Below are 19148 nucleotides of genomic sequence, written 5' to 3'. Positions count from 1 at the left end.
GCAAGTTATGATTGCCTAATTGATCCCCTGGAACCCAGTAGTATATCGAATGCAAGCAACATGCCCCTGCGACTTGATTTTATTCCTGTGTCATGAAACTAAATTGGCGTTGACTCAAAAACTCATCATCTATATCTTTTGATATATGATACTCATGACCATGCCAGGAATTTTCATGGAAAGGTCCTTTCAGATTCAGACTTGGATTGTATGATAGGGATAGGTGTTTCCTATAACTGGGTGTGTACATTTTCCTCAATTTCTTCTGCTTCTTAGAACCACTCCAGAAGGCTGTTCTCCACTGCTCTTTTTCAAACATGAACACCTGCAGGAGCTGTCTTCTCTAGAGTCCTTTCTTGCCTCCTTCTTTTCTTCCTCTTTGAGCCATGTTTGGTATTTTCTTCAGGATAAGTCAGAAATTTATGTAGAGAGGCACTTTCTAAAACAAGATGATTTTTATATGGTTAAACTAAGAGGGCTTGGAGCAGGTATTGCCAACCTGCAGCCCTCCAGATGTTTTGGCCTACAACTCCCATCATCCCTGGCTAACAGGACCAGTGGTCAGGGATGATGGGAATTGTAGTCTAAAAACATCTGGAGGGCTGAATTTGCCTATGCCTGGACTAGGCTGTCCAAGGTCCTGGAGGCCGATTGGGTCCATAGGTAAGAAGACACCACTGACAGTTGTCTCCATCTGTATGCAGGGACTCTGCCATAACCAATAATGTGGCACCTAATGTATTTGTGAAAGTACTTCTCTAGGTTACAGAATTTCTTTGCTGCCACCAATTCCTGAGAGCTTCACAATTGCCTAGTAATTCACCAACCAACTCCTGTTTCCCTCTGTTGGTCCACAACTGTCTCCCCTTTAGTTCACCGTCCAAGTGATAGGATCCTCCAGCCAATCAGAGTCCAGTTTACCTGGTTCTAAGCCCCACCTACTGAATCTTAAATCAGCCTCTCTGCTAGAAGCTGCCACCTAGCAACCACCTCTAAACACATTTGTAATGTTATAACAATATAAGGTCTAATGGCCTTCACATAACTTATTGTATCTTCCTTTAAAACAATGTATGTGCAATTCTCTCCACATGTCAAGTGATGGTCCTATTTTAAATCACCTCTGCAAAAATAAAGTTCTTAATTTGGACTCAACACAAGCAATAAAATGGTAAAGAGGATTGGAGATCAGAGGTGGCAAGCCCCCTATACTCACCCTCCCAAGCACAGCTGAACAGGCTGTCACTCCCTTGCAAGATGAAGACTGACTCCCTTGCAAGGAGGGCTGCGATAAGCAGCTACAAGGTGCCGTTACTCCTTTTCCAGAAGGGCTGTGCCCATGGGAGAGGCAGCTACAAATTGGGAAAGCTCAGGGTCACAAACCCCTATGACATGCCACGCCTGAATAATACACGAAGCTTGTAGTGTAAGATAAGAAAGAAATACGTGCACAAAGGGGTGGGTACTAGGGTATAAAGGATTGGAGCACCTTTTCGTAGGTGTGCATTGCTGTGAACAATCACACATTCACCTTTTGCTCTGTCCGGCATTGCAAAATAAAACTCTTTTCTCTAGAAGACCCCAAGTGTCGTTTGACTCCTTCCCCTTTCCTTGGTGGCACGCTGGCTGGACCAGCACCCAAAAGGTGCTTCTGAGCACTCAAAGTGCTACAGTTCCTTCCTCCATTTTTATCCTCTCAACAACCCTGCGAGGTAGGCCCAAGATCACCTGGAGAGCTTCCTAGCTGAGTGGGCTTTTGAACACAGGCTTTCCAAAGCCATTATCGATCCACCCACAGGAGATGAAGAGGCCATAAAACCAACAGTACTAGCAACAGATTTCCGCCCCCCCCCCCCATTTACTGCATTGGTTGTGCAAAATTATTTCCTTATAATCCAAGTCAGAAAGCATTTTCAGTGGTGGTGGGAGCAGCATCAGCTACAGTTTAACCCAGGCATCCTCAAACTGCGGCCCTCCAGATGTTTTGGCCTACAACTCCCATGATCCCTGGCTAATAGGACCAGTGGTCGGGAAAGATGGGAATTGTAGTCCAAAACATCTGGAGGGCCGAAGTTTGGGGATGCCTGGTTTAACCTGAACGGACCCAGTTGGCAAGACTAAATGACCAGGACCAAGGCAGGGAGAAAGAGTTCGTTAGCACACACCTCCCTTAGCCAACTTGTTTCAATCCACAATCTATAATTATACCAGTTGGATCATACGGTGGTCATCGTTCCTCCAGGTTACGACCTGGCAGCCCGAGTTTCATATTGTTGAGAATCCCAGTTCCCCTGCCCTTTAACCTGGTCATGTTTTGTTTTTTTATCACAACAGAACACAGGACCTCCAGCCTGATTGCTGAAAGTGATGTTTTGCCAGCTTTTGCCAGACTTCTGCAGAGCAACCCACTTTGTGCAGCAAAGGCAGCTGAGGTGCTGGCAGAGATAGCTAAAAACGGTACATTGCATGATTTTTCAGATAGATTTATCTGTTTGGGATTCCTGGACACCTACAATGTCACAGTCTGTTCATTAGCACCACAACAGTGAAACTTACAGCTGCCTTTCAGAACTGCTTGCACTCCCTCATAGATGACAGGCTGCCATTAAAGGGAATCAAACTGCTTCTGGCATTGTTGTTTTTCCTTTAAAAGTATAGCTATTTATTTGCCATTTGCTTCTGGCCAACAGCAGCTCCCAATTTGAGCATGCCCCTGGCAAAGTGCCTTCCAGTGGGACCCCTGCTATGCGCATGACCCTCTCCAGAGTTCACTGCAGGGAAGGGGCTTATTCTGTAGCACAGAAGAGGAACAGGCTGTTCTCTGCTTTTTCTTCTTTAACTGGAAGAAGAAGAAGAAGAAGAAGAAGAAGAAGAAGAAGAAGAAGAAGAAGAAGAAGAAGAAGAAGAAGAAGAAGAAGAAGAAGAAGAAGAAGAAGAAGAAGAAGCAGCTTCCCCCCAAAGTCTCCTAGATGTTATGTCAGCCTGAGACATGGGTGTCTGTGTACAAAAACGCGGCAGGCACTATTGCACCTGCACAATGCTCTTAACTGACACAGCAGCTGCAGCATTGTGGGAAATCAAACTGAAGGCCACTAACTACTAACCTTGGACCTCAGTCCTCTCTAGAAGAGGCACGTGGGTGGGCAGGTGTCAGTGTGGAATGCCCTACCAAGGCACTATAACTCCTGAACCTGCCTGTGAATGGTGCCTGCTAATATGGGATCCATATATGGCTCGCCCAAGGATTGATGCTTTTGAATTATGGTGCTGGAGGAGACTCTTGAGCAGGCATCCCCAAACTTTGGCCCTCCAGATGTTTTGGACTACAATTCCCATCATCCCTGACTACTGGTCCTCTTAGCTAGGGATCATGGGAGTTGTAGGCCAAAACATCTGGAGGGCTGCAGTTTGGGGATGCCTGCTCTTGAGAGTACCATGGACTGCAAGAAGATCAAACCTCTCCATTCTGAAGGAAATCAGCCCTGAGTGCTCACTGGAAGGACGGATCCTGAAGCTGAGGCCACCTCATGAGAAGAGAAGACTCCCTGGAAAAGCCCCTGATGTTGGGAAAGATTGAGGGCACATGGAGAAGGGGACGACAGAGGACGAGATGGTTGGACAGTGTTCTCGAAGCTACCAACATGAGTCTGACCAAACTGTGGGAGGCAGTGGAAGACAGGAGTGCCTGGTGTGCTCTGGTCCATGGGGTCACGAAGAGTCGGACACGACTAAACGACTAAACAACAAATATGGTTCTGAACTGTGTCATGTAAAAAGTTGCAACCATGTTGGTTTCTTCTTAGAGATTTCCTGAAAAGACCAAGTTGCAGGATCAACTGAAGCTCTGGGTAAGGTCACACTTCCTGCATGTAGGTTACATCAGAGAGTGGACCACATTGCTGGATTTGGAAGATGATGCTCATTTCTTGAGAGGAGGAGAGGAACCCATTTTGAATTGCAGGCAAAACAGCCAATCCTTGAGAAGAGCCCACAAAGACATGAAATAGTTCAGCCCTCTTCACAAGCTTAAGAACATCAGTGGACGCTCAAAGCATCGTAGAGACTTCTTGACACTATGTGTCCCATCCCACTAATGCATTGGGTTCTCTCAACCAACTTACCAGTTCACACTATTTGAAGAGGGGGGCAGTTTTAAAAAAGAGAAAAGCCTAGTTTTACAACAGGGGCACATGTACGCTTATGCCTCTTTCAGTAGTAATTGAGTATGCTTAGGGGCCTGTCTGCTTTTTAAGTGAAACAAGAAAAATGAGATTAATGTTAAGATGTCCAAGAAATATCTGGGTAGTTAATCCAATTCTCTCAGATTAATTAAAAATTGCGTTCAGAGGGACACTTGTCACTTCTTAGCATATATTAATGAGCATAATATGAGTTTCACCAAATTAATCAAATTCAAAAGTATGGACTGCTTCCCCCCTTAAAACATAATATGGTGATGTGTTAGTGGGTTTGCTTTTATCATTCCCCAGAATTCCCATGTGAATGAGACCAAAATTAGAACATTTGTCCCAGTTCTCATGGCTTTGCTGTCATCATAGTCCTAACTGAAACCTCACTTCTTTCAATTTTACAATGCTTGCTTACAATATTGGAATGATAGGTGCATATAGCCTCTGTCTTCTGTTTGTGCAGAGGAGATGAAGACCCACTGTATAGATGCTGGCTTGGTGCCAATCCTGATCCCATTATTGGACAGCACAGACCAAGAAATGTTGCTTCATGTGGGCAGGGCCATTGGTCGTATCTGCTACGATAACAGTAAGTAAAAAGGTTTACGTTTATCAATAGAAAAGATGGGGGTGCGGAAGTGCTGTGAGATTTAAGCTCTTTATTCAAAGAAACCAAAGTAGTTCAGGCCTAGTGATCACAGCAACTCTTCCCAATGAGGCAGCTGTGAGGACTGAAAGTCCTTGCCTCTCCACTGCTCTCTAGGGCTCCTCCACCAGTTCCTTCCCCAGAAATCTGAGCTACTTTGTCTTGTTTCTCTTTGCTCTGACCTCTTCATTCCTCTCCATATTCGGAGAGGAGCTGGTCACAGCAGGAGGGGAAAACCCTCCAGCTTCTTCAGCATCCTGACTCATCTTTGCCTCTTGGACCTCCTCTCCACCCTCCTCTTCTGCCTCCGAGTCTGGACTGCTCTCTGCCCCAGCCTCTTCCTGCTCACTCAACCCTGTTGCCTCTTCAACTTCCGACACCTCCTCTTCTCCCTCTGACCACCCATCGTCATACCACCACGACTTCCCTGGCTCTGGGCCTTTTTCCCATGGCCGTTTGCTTGGGGCTTCCTCTGCTAGTGCCTCCCACTACTCCTTTGCATTCAACCCGACCATGACACATAGTCCAGCAACTCTACCTGTTAAGTATGTTCCTGATTGTGTCTTTCAAACTAGCTGCATTCAATGGAAATATTTTTCCCCCTTATGCATTGCCTGTTTTGCCCCTTGATTTATTTATTTTGAAATACCTGTCTCTTACCTTTTAGTCCAAAGGCCCTCGAGGCAGCTCACAACATCAGCTCAAACAGCATAATGTACACTCAGTAATAACGAGAAAGGGTCATAAAAAGAGTGCTCAGAAGGTATTAAGCCCCTCAAAGAGGTCGCTCCTAGTTCCTAATTTTTGCACTTGTCTTTTCCAGATGACCTTCAGGAGCAGCTGGTGGGGGCGGAGGTGATCACGTCACTGGTCAGGATAATGTCGGACTATCCCGATAATGAACCTCTTGTCCGTGTCAACCTGCTGGCCTTATCCAACCTTGCAGATATAGGTGACTCTTGCACTGCAATTTGCTTATGCTTGTATTATGCTTTTGTCTCACCTGAAAGGGCCTTGGCTTTAAGCCTCACCCAGCTCTGTTGCATATGTACTCAGAAGCCCAACATTTGTGGAGCCAAAGAAAGGAGTCTGTTGTCAACATGGCAACACAAATGTGATGTAGTCTGTCACCCACTGCACTATATACAAAATGTTTTAACAGATAGCTCCGTAAAATAACCCCCTTCTCCCCTTCATCTCTAAAGCTTTAAATGAGGGGTTGACCTTTTTTCTCTTGTTGACCTGGAGTCCACACAACTGGTAACATTTCAAGGAGGCACCTTGCAGAATCAACACAGTGATTTCTCATTTCTACTCAAATAGAACTTTCTTTCATACAGAGATGATGTGATTCACAGACATTTGATCTTTTATGCAGACACTGCTAAACAGGCCCTTAGCAAGACCAGAGTTGCAGAAAATTTGGTACGTCAGCTGCGGGCAGCAAACCACCACGAGAAGGTAGAAATCATCCTTGAGGTTCTTCAGACACTAGCAGAGAATGGTAAGCTACCTTGGGGTGGTTTCACATGCATTTATGCAGTTATCTAAGCTGTTTGTTTATTTAATCAGAGAGAGAGGGAAAGCATTTTGATTCAAAGGCATCTTTCAAGCAGAACTGTTCAGAACCCTGTCAACTTGTATGAGAACAAAATTATTTTTTCTTCCTTTCTTTTTAATTCAGCTGTTGATAGAAGCATTTGACCCACTATCCAGAAACTTAATAACCTCTAAGAGCATTTTAAGCAGGAAAGCCAGCTTCTGACATTCTCATCCTAGAAATCTGGGGACTGGGTCTGAGTGCAAAAACTTGAAAACCAACCACCAGACAGCCCAAAATGTATGTTTAACTGTGTATTTTTAGGGCTGGTTCACACATTGTATCTGGAAAACATGATATGTTGGTTTTAAAACATCAGTTTTTTAATGATTTTAATGTACATGGTATTTATTTTGTGATATTTGTGTAACCTGACCTGGGAGCAGGGTATAGGTACAGATAATAAATAAAATGATTGTAAGGAACAACTGCCAAGATGGATTTTCCCTGTGACATTTATCTGTGTTGCATACATGCCTTAACCGTGTTACATATTTGTCTTGTACAATGTGATGTCATGCTAAAAACATAATGTGAGGTGAAGCAGCAATGACAGTGAAGATAATGGAGGGATGCAAAAGAAACAGGTACCCAAACCGCAGCGTTCCTGTATCTTTGGATGCATAACCCAGTGCAGGTCCTCAGTTACTCGCATTATATATTAAAAGCTCCCAAAGCCTTTGTTTTGATGAGATCACAGTAGACATTAGCCATTGATTAATGCAGCATGGTCAACTTCAATTAACCAAATTTAGATTAATGAAATAACTTAAGGGAAATGTCACAGTTATTCATATCTGTAATTCCAAATGTTAGCCTGCCCACCAACTCCCTCCGTTTGTTCATTCATAATTAAATGGAAACTCTGTCCTGATTTCAACCAACAGTCTGCTTTTAAGTCTGTCTCAGTATTCAAGGCAGTCGAGATATTTTAGGGTGATTAAAAGCAAAAACATAAAACCCAGCTACAGTAGTAAGGTTGATAGTTGTCAACACAGTCATCCCCTTTACTCACACACAAGACAAATATGCAGAGGACCAAAAGGGCAACTTAGCATGTTGTAGTCTCAAATCTCAGAGTTGTGGGTTTGAGCCCCATGTTGGGCAAAATATTCCTGCAAGGGGTTGAACTAGACAATCCTTGTGGTCCCTTCCCACTCTACAATTCTGTGATTCTATATACCTGTCCGGACATTGATCCCACAAGAACTGGCATCAACTGAACCACCAAGCTTCTGGCCAAAGGAGGGAATTGCAAGCAGACCAGCTGCACCAGCAAGGAAGCTTTCCGAATAGGTCATAGTGACCCAGGTGATACTCCCTGAAGCTTTTGGGTCAAGATTGCTTATTGGTCTGAGCAACTAAGAGAATCTGCTCCTGCTGGTGACGGATCGCCTTTGCTTGTTTCACCTACCTTCGTTTCACCTCCAATTGAGTTAGGAGCAGGGCCAGGCGGTACCAAAACCATGTGGGCAGAGTCGGTTACAACCTCTTCATTTAATTGTCACCCAGTGGAAGGAATGGCTGGAAAAGACTCGCGTAATTGGTCCTACCCATGTAGTTCCAGTATGGACATATGCACTGCACCACAGCACTGTAGATAGATCTGAAGGATATTGCACTGTGGGAAATCCATGCTAAACAAACAAACAAACACAATTATTTGTACCCTGCCCATCTGGCTGGGTTTCCCCAGCCACTCTGGGCGGCTCCCAACAGAATTAAAAGCACAATAAAACATCAAATATTAGAAACCTCCCTAAACAGGGCTGCCTTCAGATGTCTTCTAAATGTCAGATAGTTGTTTATTTCCTTGACATTTGGTGGGAGGTGTTCCACAGGGCAGGCGCCACCACCGAGAAGTCCCTCTGCCTGGTTCCCTGCAACCTCACTTCTCACAGGGAGGGAACCACCAGAAGGCCCTCGGAGCTGGACCTCAGTGTCCTTAGTGTCGTACATTTAAAATATATTCAATGCACGGCTAAAGCACATAGCTTCCCCACAAAGGATCCTGGGGGTTGTGGCTTGTTAAGAGTGCTGGGAAGTGTAGTTCTATGAGGGGGGAACTAAACTTCCCAGGGTTCTTTGGCGGAAGTCATTTAAGTGTTTTTTAAAGTGTGTTGAATATGCTTTTAATAATAATACTAATAATAATAATAATAATAATAATAATAATAATAATAATAAATTTTTATTTATACCCCGCCCTTCCCAGTCAAGACTGGGCTCAGGGCGGCTAACAACAAAGGCCAAGCTCTGTCTTGCAGCCCCTACAAAAAGATGACAACTCCCTCTGGGCCCTAGTCTCCTGAGAGACAGTGTTCCACCAGGTCGGGACTAGTACTGAGAAGGCCCTGGTCCTGGTCGAGGCCAGTCTAACCACCTTGTGACTCGGGATCTCCAGTATGTTATTATTTGTGGACCTTAATGTCTTCTGTGGGGCATACCTGGAGAGGCGGTCCCGCAGGTACGAGGGTCCTAGGTCCTAAGCCGCATAAGGCTTTAAAGGTCAAAACCTTAAAGGTCAAAAAAGGTCATGGTATGAGTCTGCCCTTATAAGTTGTTTGATGGTGGAGTGATAACAGGACGTGCAATAAAATTCAATATAACCATATCTAAACCAGAGGTAGACAACATGGTGACCTCCATATGTTGTTGAGCTTCAAGTCGCATTTGCCAGTGGTCAGGGATGGTGGCATTCCAACATCAGGAGAGCACCATATTGACTACCTATGGGCTAAGTGCAATGAAAAATCTGCAGCCTGAGATGGGAGACTTCACAATGCTTTTCTGACTGCTTTATTGCACAGTGTCTACCCAATGTTATTGGACAAGAGAACACAGAGATTCACTCAAAGTTTTTATTACACAAATCACACTTGTCTGAACAGGCCTTTGAGACCACCTACTGCTCTTCTAGGGTTCCCTCTCCCTTGTTTCCACATTTGCTTGGCACATGTGTCTCTGCTCATCTGAAAGTCACGTTCAGGGAATAAGCCTTCCTGGAACATGAATGCTATGGGGAATTCAGATGCACTGTTGGTGGGATCTCTTCCCTCCGTGGCTCTGGCTCTGTTACATTGGAGGACAAGCTGCTGTCACTCGAGTACAACTGACCCCAAAATAGCACTTTCTACCAAAATTCACTGGAGCACAGCATTAAACAGTGGAGTGACTGCCTAAGGGAGGGAGCAAGAGAGATGAGGTCTGGGCTTTTCCAGGAAAATGTGTTTGTACTGAGAAAGTAAAACAAAAGGTAATTTCAAGGTAAATTACTGGAGGCTTGTCCCAGAAGGAAGGGGGAGGATGAAAGATATGGAGGAGGGAAGGAGGGAGGGAGAGAGGAGGTGGGCATTGAGCCAAGAGCAACAGCATCCTGATGTTTCAGTGTCCAGAAGGAAAAGGAGGGGTGTTGAAATGGTGAATGCTGATAAGTTGGAGAGTCAGAGAGAGAAGAAATCAAGGGGACTGTAATTGTATACCTGTACTTCCTTATGATCTCTTTGAGAACTCTTCAAAGGGAGGGGGCGCGAGAGCTTTCAACATGAGGGAATCCAAATTAAGCCGAGCTTTTCTGAATAAGGGGTGCTTGACTCAAGATGGCAGCATTTTGATGCTAATTGGAAGATGGCATAAGAGTCCTGGGCTCTCATCAGCAAACAAGTGATAAGTGATGTGAAGTCTTTATTGAATTAGCAGAGAGATTTTGGCTTTCAAGCACCCCAAGAGCTTCTAGACCAGTTTGCAAACGACTCGGATGCACTCTTTTCCATTTCAGTAGGTGTTGCTGGGAACTGTAAATGTACTCTTTTCTTAATAGACCTTTGTCAGCAAAGTAGAGGCCGGAGAGCCAAATTTGGTAGTGTGGAGACAGGTTTTTAAGATGTGTTATATTGACCCTTCCAACCTATGAATCTTCTTTTGGTTGAGTAACAGACACACTACAAAGGTTATCCCAGCAGCATGGGTGCAACTTCTCTATGACTTTTCCCCCTTACTATACCAGTTAAAGAATATATCTATGCTACAGAATTATATTAGTTTAATAGTCATTCCCTCTTGCCAGGGAACCCTGGGTATTGTAGTTTGGGGCAGACATCACTAGGCATCTCTGATAGAGAGCGTTCAGCATCTTCACCAAACTCGAGGACATTTGTGGCAGCTCTATAAAATTGATACATGTAGGTATGCCATAAGAGATCACATGGGAAGTTCCTGTATTGGGGTCTCCTCCACATAGCATGACCTTGTCCTTCTCACACAATCTTACTTCATATTGTTATGAGTTTGTGGGTGCCAGACCACCCTGGATCTGACAAATGTTAAAAGCTAATCAAGCCAGGCCAGCTTCCTGAACCCTGGATTTTGAAAGTGTTAAAATATAAACCAGGCTAGCTTCCTCATAAGGTGATCACCATGTGTGTGTGCGTGTGCGTGTGCGCGCGCAGGGCCGTCTCAAGCATGTCGGGCGCCCTGGTGCCCTGGTGCGGAGATTGCTCTGGCGCCCCCCTGCCGGCCCGCCCCCCCCCTGGCGCCCCGCACCACCCAGCCTACCCCTAGAGCCGGCCCTGTGTGTGTGTGTGTGTGTGTGTGTGTGTGTGTGAGAGAGAGAGAGAGAGAGAGAGAGAGAGAGAGAGAGAGAGAGAGAGAGAGAGAGAGAGCCATTAAGGGAAAGAAAGGAAAGGAGCTCTGTGTGAGACAGCAAGTGTGTGGGAGCCCTTCTGCAATTTTAATATTCTATGATTCTTCTGGCCTGTGGTTAATGAGAAGGACAAAAGCCAGGATTTAAAGCAGAGTTTGCAGGGAAGTGACCTAGAAGTAAAGCAGCAAACTGGAGAGAGTTGTAGCACAGTGTTTGATTTCTGTTTGAATTCAAGGCTGTCTTTGGGAGAAACAAAACCCTTTTGGAGTGTTAATGCTATGAACCCCTCCATTGTTCAGGTTGTATACATTTGTAAATAAACCATATGCCATAAAGACACCACAGTCTCCGCTGTGCCTCATTTCCAAAAGGAAACACAAACCCTGGGTAAGCTCCTGCAACAGCATGTTATCAGGATGGGATGTAAATCATAGTGTGAGAATGAGCCCTCATTTGTCTGTGGTTACCAACACTCGGCAAGAAGCTTTAAACATGTTTCTTTATGATGACTTCCGCAGATGCCCTAAAATCTCAGTTGGTTGAAGCTGGAATTCAGGAAGCCATAGTTGAGATCCTGCTGAGGCTGCAAGACAGTTCCAAGCCAGAAGATGTGTGCAGCTTGAAGGCTGCGTCGGATCTGATTGTGTCATTGCTACTTGGAGGTAAGAATGACCGAGCCCAGGGAGAGCGAGTCCAGATGCACAAAGCAAGAACAGCTGCAGGAGGCCCATCTGCTCCGGTGCTTCCTTTTCCTTGCTACGGATGCAGCTGCGGTCTGCCGTTTCCAGATTCCTAGGGGGAATTTTCCACCACAGATGGCTTTTTTAAAAACGGAGACAAAAAGCAATCATACCCTTGTAGTATGATTGTGATGCTAGTGTTCGCCCCTGCGTATATACAAGTTCGCCTCGGGCATTTAAGGGCTAGTCAGCTAGCTGTTGGCCAAAGGTTGCAAGAGGATGATTATTGAGTCAGCATCTCTGACATTCTGTGTGGCTGGGTGTAGAACTTGTGGCCCTAAAGATGCTGTTGAACCACAACTCCCGTCAACCTCAACCATTGGCTGTGCTGCCTAGGGCTAATGGGAGTCAGAGTACAATAATATCTTGGAAGCTGCAGGTTTCTCGTCCCTCCAGGGGAGTGAGATGAAATTATTGGAGCCTTTTGTAATACCTGACCTCAAGTCTATATAAGGTTGCTTTTAGCTTATCTGCTGTAGGTTAAACTTAGCTAATCTGACACGGGTAATTTTATCAGAAGAAGAATTTCATTTCTGATTCTTATTGTTTCGTCTAACTAGATAAAGAGAGGAGTCTTGGCATCTGTTCCAAATATAAACACTTGGGAATTACAGTTAATTCTTTTTATGGTTACAAAATTGTAGTAATGACTGCAGACAGAAAGCAATCTGTGTAAAATAAGCATCCAATTAATGATCCAGTTGTTCACTTAATATTTACTGGTGGGGATAGTGAGGACAACAAGTCACTTATGTTAATGAATTAGGCAGGTTGGGGTTGTTTTTGTTTTTCTTATTGTTGCTTTTTGGTCACTCACATTGACTTGGGAGTGAGCTGTGTCTTACCTTCAACATATGGAGGAAGTTGAAACCAATTCTGGCTTCTCTATAGTCCACTGTGGTTGTTATAAATGTTATATTCAGTTTCATTTCTACAAAATGCCTTGAGTGAAAAGAGAAGAAACTGCGAGCTAGTCCCTTTTGCCATCCGGAGGCAAGCTGGTGACTTGGCATTCTTAGCATTCTTGGCCTGCATTTTCTTCGGCCCTTGTGTTGCTTTGCAAAATGCATATTCCACAGGAACTTGGGATCAACCTTCTTCAGAGATTCCTCTCTCTCTGTTCTGGGTTTCTTAATGCCATTTCTGTGCCACTTGCAAGACTGGCTGCATGTGGCGTCTTGCCCACGGCTTAAACCTGAACCTCCGCCACAGCTCAGACCAAAACTGGAAGAGCCACAGTCCACTGTTGTAACATGCGCAACATTGTGTTAGTCGTCCACCTGGAGAGCTTGCGGACTATCCTTGCTGGCAGCAACTTGTACTAACAAACACATTTCTATGTGATGAAGGAAAACGACAGATACCATGCTGAATATTTTGGTGGTAGCATGAAGATACCTTCTCCCACATAAGGGGCGGTGGACCTGTTTTTCTCTTGAGGTCTGCCTATTCTTGAGAATAATCTCTCAGGGGTTGGGTGGTAGTGGTAGCTGGGCCTAGCAGTGAGCATGGCCAGAGACCAAAGTGGGCAGTCCACCTCTTCTCTCTTTTTTCTTCCCTCCTCTTCCTCTTCCCCCAGTGGTCTGCCAAAGAAAGGACAGTGAAGGGATCACTTGCAGAGGGTGTTCCTTCGCCTCCTTCCATCTGTTTCGTTTCTCCTCATTTCTCAGCTCCCATTCTCTCCCTCTGGGGTCCCCACCACACATAAAAATTAGGGCAGCCGCCACCTGCAGCTCTTAGGTGTCAACTTTCCCAACCCTGCTGTCTTCCTTGCTATGTTGAGAAGCACTGTATTTCTATTTGAATTATGTTTATCATTATTTGAGTCAATTCATACATGGAAATCAGGATATGCAAATATTTGTTCTCTTTTTATTATGCATTTCCTTGTTTGTGGTGATGTGTTAGCCGCCACCCTAACATCACCTGACCTCCAGTAGCTACCGTATTCACAAGAGACATCAGCTACCAGGCTATACAGAGAAGCCCAGAGAGGTGCTTCTCTTCACAGCAGTAAACAAAGCTATAATAATCCAGTCAGTAACTCTCTGCTTGTTGTACTACAGATGAATCCATGCAGCAGCTGTTTGCAGAAGGGAATGGTGTTATCTACCAGAGTGTTGGAACATGGCTTGCATCCAAGCACACCCAGTTACAGCTGACGGGGGCTCTGGCCATTGCTAACTTTGCCAGGAATGGTAAACATACCTATATACTTTATTTACTAGAATCATTTTATCCCGCTGCTCAGCCCAAAAAAGTTCCCAGGATGCTTTTCTTAAGATCAATAAAAGCAATAATTCATTTGGCGATATCCACTTGTGGCAGCCTGCTCGCACAACATTCTGCTAGCAGAAGCTTCTGTTTTTAGCATAGCGCAACAGACAAATCCATTGGGTGTCTTATGCTTGCAAATGATGGCATGCAACTTCTCTTATTATTATATGCTGTCGACATTTAAGCTACCGCTTCCGCAACCACATCAGGTCTCCAGCTTCTTGCATGAACATTACTGAATTAAAAATCTGTTGATCAAAATGCAGGTTTAAAACACACACACACACAGAGAGAGAGAGAGCGCAATAATAAGATCTTCCCCTTTGCTGTTGAAATTTTCCACAAATCATGCTTTTGGCAAAAGCTCCAGGTACCTCTAGAAGGTTTAAAAAGGAGAAAGGGTTACCAGAACTGATCTACAGCTTTACTGTTGTCCTATATGAAGTATTGTTATTAAAATCTTATTTTGATGTTTTTTGTTTTTATTATGTGTCTTGTGTTTTACACACACACACACACACACACACATATAATATGTGTGTGTGTGTATATATAATGTGTGTGTGTGTGTAGTAATTTCATGTTGTGAACCGGCCTAAGATCCAGGGGTATAGGGTGGTATACAAACTTAAGAAGAAGAAGAATTAAGTCGGAAGTTTATATTATCAGCTTTTTTTCCTTCTTCAAGACAGCAACTGTTTGCGGATGGTGCAGCTGGGAATCGTACAACAACTTCTGGACCTTTTGGAGCAACATGTGGAAAGTGGAGATGTCTCTGTTCAACATGCTGCCCTGAGTGCTCTCCGAAACCTTGCTATACCAGGTACAACAAAAAGCCGCACCGCAAATTATCTAACTGAACAACTACAAAATTAAAATTGAAGTTATGCGGTAGGGCAGAAGTGGAATGTGAGAGTGGGACTCTCTATTTCCTGGACCCTGTTCCTTGTAAAACTCTGTCCATCTGTTATCTTTGGTGAGAGGTGTTGAGAATGCCTTGAAAAGAGTTTTCTCTGCAAACATATGTGCACTGGATTTCTTCAGATTCAGCCACCCACCACCACCACAGTGGCATGTAGATGATAAATCCCAGGGGTGGGTGGGGTGGCACATTGACATCATCACACATACTGTGCATGTAAATGCACATCAATGGACACAAATGCAGATCCAATACTTTCTTTCCATTGAGAACTCATAATCTGCAAAGGAGGAAGACTGTAGCCCCATAGTTTATCACATACTTTAGATGCAGAGAGACCTCAATAAAAATATGGGCATCTCCAGATAAAAGGATCAGGTATCAGGTGTTGGTGGGGAAAAAATGTGTCCCTAGAACCCTAAAGAAACAGCCAACTGAGAATAGACAATACCAGGTTAGATTACGGTTACCAGACGTCCCCGGATTTGCAAATCTGTCCCCGGACAAATTCCGTCCCCGGAATGTTCCCAGATTTGCAAACCTGTGCCCGGGAAATGTGGCAGCGGCAGCCTCAGCTTCCCGGAGCCAGCCTGGTAGCACAGTTGGCTCTGGCTGCCACTGCCTAAGGGGAACCGGGGATGTCTGGTGGTACAGATCTCCTGCCCCCTGCCCCCTCTGTTTTGACTGATGGGGGAAGCTCGGGAGTTGCGGGTGGGCGGCTGTTGCCCGGGCACAAGGCACGTGGTTTCTCTGCCGGGCAAGGTGCAAAGCCCTTCTTTCACACCCTGTGAAACATAAATGTGCAGTTTTTTAAAAACTGGGCAATGGCGTGCCACCTGCCCTTGACTCCCGAGCCTCCCCCGATCTCCTTCCCCCTTCCCCCTTTGTTTTGACAGATCAGGGGACGCTCGGGAGCCGCGGGCAGGCAACCATTGCCCAGTTTCTTAAAAACTCTGCGCATTTATGTTTCTTAGGTTGAGAAAGAAGGGCTTTGCAGAACCTTTATACCAGGCATCCCCAAACTGCGGCCCTCCATATGTTTTGGCCTACAACTCCCATGATCCCTAGCTAACAGGACCAGTGGTCAGGGATGATAGGAATTGTAGTCCAAAACATCTGGAGGGCCGAAGTTTGGGGAAACCCGTGTGAGAAGTCACTTGCGTGGACTTGCAATCAGACAAGGAGACACCGAAGTAAGTCTTACCACTTCCTCTTTATTGTAACGCGTTTGCAAAGGCGGGCTCCACGACCTGGGTGGTGCGAAGAGCCCCGATCCACCCATAAGCTGGGGCTTATAACCCTATTGCTGCCGCCCCTCCTTAGAGGCTTGGCTTACAATCTATCTATCAGAGAAAGACACATTTCTAATACATTAACCAATCTACACTCTCTATTCTAAAGCTAACCTTATTAGGAAGCATGGGCTATACTTCCTTATTTCTACTCTAATTTAGCTGACACGGCATCCTATTCTATTCTAACTTAGCTGACAGGCATCCTGTTCTATTCTAACTTAGCTGACAGGCATCCTGTTCTATTCTACTGAGTTCGAGACACATCCTGTTCTATCACTCACTCTCACAATCCCCCCTCTTTTTTGTATCTTGACTCGAACTCACATAATAGGTCCTGGTAATCTCCTTCCTCTTTTTTTTCTAGACTTCCTTCTGGCGCACCTGTTGGGAGGGGCTTATAAGCCTGCATTAGCATCATTATGCGAGGGGGGAACTGCCCTATCCATCATTCTTTCCATCATTGACTGTAAGCATTGTAGCAAGCGGGGCATACAAAAGCAGAAAAGGATTAAAGGGTTGCACTTCCCCGTCGAACAATCGGTGGATGCTGCTCCTCTAGTCAAATTTATCCCCTCAGGTCCCTTATAGGTGGGCTGTGTGTGGACTCCCTCCGTATACCAATAATGATAGGAGCCACCACCACCACCCCATATTGCTGCCCTGGATGTGCTTGAACAGATATTTCCGTTCCTGCAGATAGGACTGTCCGTGATTCCCACACCAAACTCCAGCTCTCCCGTTAGGTCCCTGGCCCTTATCTATGGCAGCACAGGCATCAAAGCAAACCACAACCTTGCCCTCTCCCCTCGTTGTGTTATGCGCTATATATCCTTGTCGATTCTGGGCTATTTTGAACATGTTACTCCTCTGACTGGCTTTATTGGCGGTCCCGCCCTTGTATCCATATATATATATATACTGGAAGTTATGGGTCCCACAGCCAGGGGCTCATAACACTCTGTCTTATTCCCTTTTACTTTACACCTATAGTACTGAGTTTGGTTATGGACACAAGGACTTAATTGCTGAACACATTCTGGGGCCACATTATAATACATCAAGGTCTGTGTGACCTTACTGCCTGTTCGGGTTGCTTGAATGCATTCAGTGCACTGGGGTTCAGATTGAGCGGGGATGGTCGGAAGGAACAGACAGAACAAAGCCAACACGCCTGGTGGTATTAGGACGCCCCTTCTTCTTCCACATATTCAATCCCTTTCATGCCAACAAAAATAAGTTATCATCCATGTCAACAATCCCGTACATACCACCCCCATCCACCAATACCAATGATTCCAGGGTTCTTCCCACATCCTATACCCTTTTACTCAGAAAGAATGGGGCTCTTTCGGGGGACAGATACTCCAATGCCTGCCGCACTGTTGGACTCTCTGCCAGCTCACACTGGACCTTTCCTCCTAATGCTATCTTACAATGTTGAAGGATGATGTCTTCTATGAAAACAATGTTACACTCTTCTGTACAATGCACACACAGCACACACCCCTCACAATGTGCACAACAACAGCATTCGAAAAAGCACACACAAGTACAGAACAAACACATTTGCTTTACAGTCTCGGTGTGTCCTGCTGGATCCTGGTTCCTGATTTAGTGAGTGTCACTTTCAGCGGGTTGTCTGGACTAGTCGTCGCCGTCCAACTTTCAGGTGGAGCTCTTTTTACCCGATGGTAGTGGGTCCACCCATGTTCCCTGGTCCGCACTGCTGATTCAGTTGTGAGCAGGACCTGGTATGGGCCTTCCCAGCTCGGGCTGAGTTTCTCCATCCGCCAAGCCTTTATCAGGACCAGATCCCCAGGTTGGAAGCTGTGCTGTTGCTCCAAGAGTGGGGGCCGCTGTGCTAGTATGCCTTGTCTGTGGAAAGATAACAGAGACTGGGGCAGTGACTGCAAATATTTCCTGGTAAACTGATCCCTGAATTCAATTTGAGGATTCCCTAGGGCAGCCAAGTAAGGGTGGCCCATCATCATTTCAAACGGGGACAAGCCAGTATCCTTCCGAGGTGCCACCCTCATTCTTAACAATGCCAGTGGAAGGTTCTGTGTCCAGGGCAACCCATTCTCCAGATACAGTTTGGTTAGGTGTTTTTTTATTTCTCCATTTGCCCGTTCCACTTTCCCACTGCTCTCTGGGTGCCAGGGGGTATGGAAGTTCCAGGTGATTCCTACTGACTTCATTACCTCCTGCATTGCCATTTGGGTGAAATGAGTTCCCCTATCTGAATCCATTGCTTCCACTACTCCATAGCGGGGAAGGATATGCTCTAGGATAGCTTTGCTGACCACCTGAGCCGTGGCTCTGCGGCTAGGGAAGGCTTCAACCCATCCAGTTAGGTGATCTTTGAACACCAATAAATACTTCTGCCCTCCCCTTTCGGGCAGCTCGGTAAAGTCTACCTGGACTCTCTGGAATGGCCACACCGCCAGGGGCCGCCCACCTCTCTCGGTCTTCCTTGCCCTTGCCTTGTTAACCTTTTGGCATATCAAACACTTCCATGCAATGGCATGTGCCATTGGCCACATGTCCCTACTCCAATACAATGGTTTCACTAGATTGATCATTCCCTCAGTGCCCAAATGGCTTCCCTCATGTATTTTCTCCAATATATTCAACATAGCCGATTTTGGAAGGACTATCTGCCTCTCTGGAGTTTCCCATCCGTCTCCTTTCCTTTCCCATCCCTCTTTTTCCATGTATTCCTTTTCCTTCGGGGTGAAGGCGAGATTCTTTAAGTCCTGCGGATCCACAACTGGTATCCGCAAAATACACTGCTGAATCACTTCTTTCCTCGCTACCCCTTCCGCTGCCTCCCGTG

General features: G+C 45.5%; 1 protein-coding gene across 1 annotated transcript in view; it reads left to right on the top strand.

Moving 5' to 3' along the window:
• LOC118096502 (rap1 GTPase-GDP dissociation stimulator 1-like) overlaps nt 1-19148 on the top strand; it is a 44086-nt gene that overhangs the window by 12506 nt on the left and 12432 nt on the right. Inside the window, exons 3-9 of the mRNA XM_035138418.2 lie at nt 2335-2457; nt 4654-4779; nt 5660-5788; nt 6215-6340; nt 11597-11740; nt 13885-14016; nt 14784-14918. Coding sequence (XP_034994309.2) covers nt 2335-2457; nt 4654-4779; nt 5660-5788; nt 6215-6340; nt 11597-11740; nt 13885-14016; nt 14784-14918 — 915 coding nt within the window. The remainder of the gene's footprint in view (nt 1-2334; nt 2458-4653; nt 4780-5659; nt 5789-6214; nt 6341-11596; nt 11741-13884; nt 14017-14783; nt 14919-19148) is intronic.

Source organism: Zootoca vivipara, chromosome 5 (genome assembly GCF_965207765.1).
Source record: "Zootoca vivipara chromosome 5, rZooViv2.hap1.1, whole genome shotgun sequence".
Taxonomy (NCBI): domain Eukaryota; kingdom Metazoa; phylum Chordata; class Lepidosauria; order Squamata; family Lacertidae; genus Zootoca; species Zootoca vivipara.
Note: the sequence above shows the minus strand (reverse complement) of the source record. Positions and strands in the feature narration are given on the sequence as shown.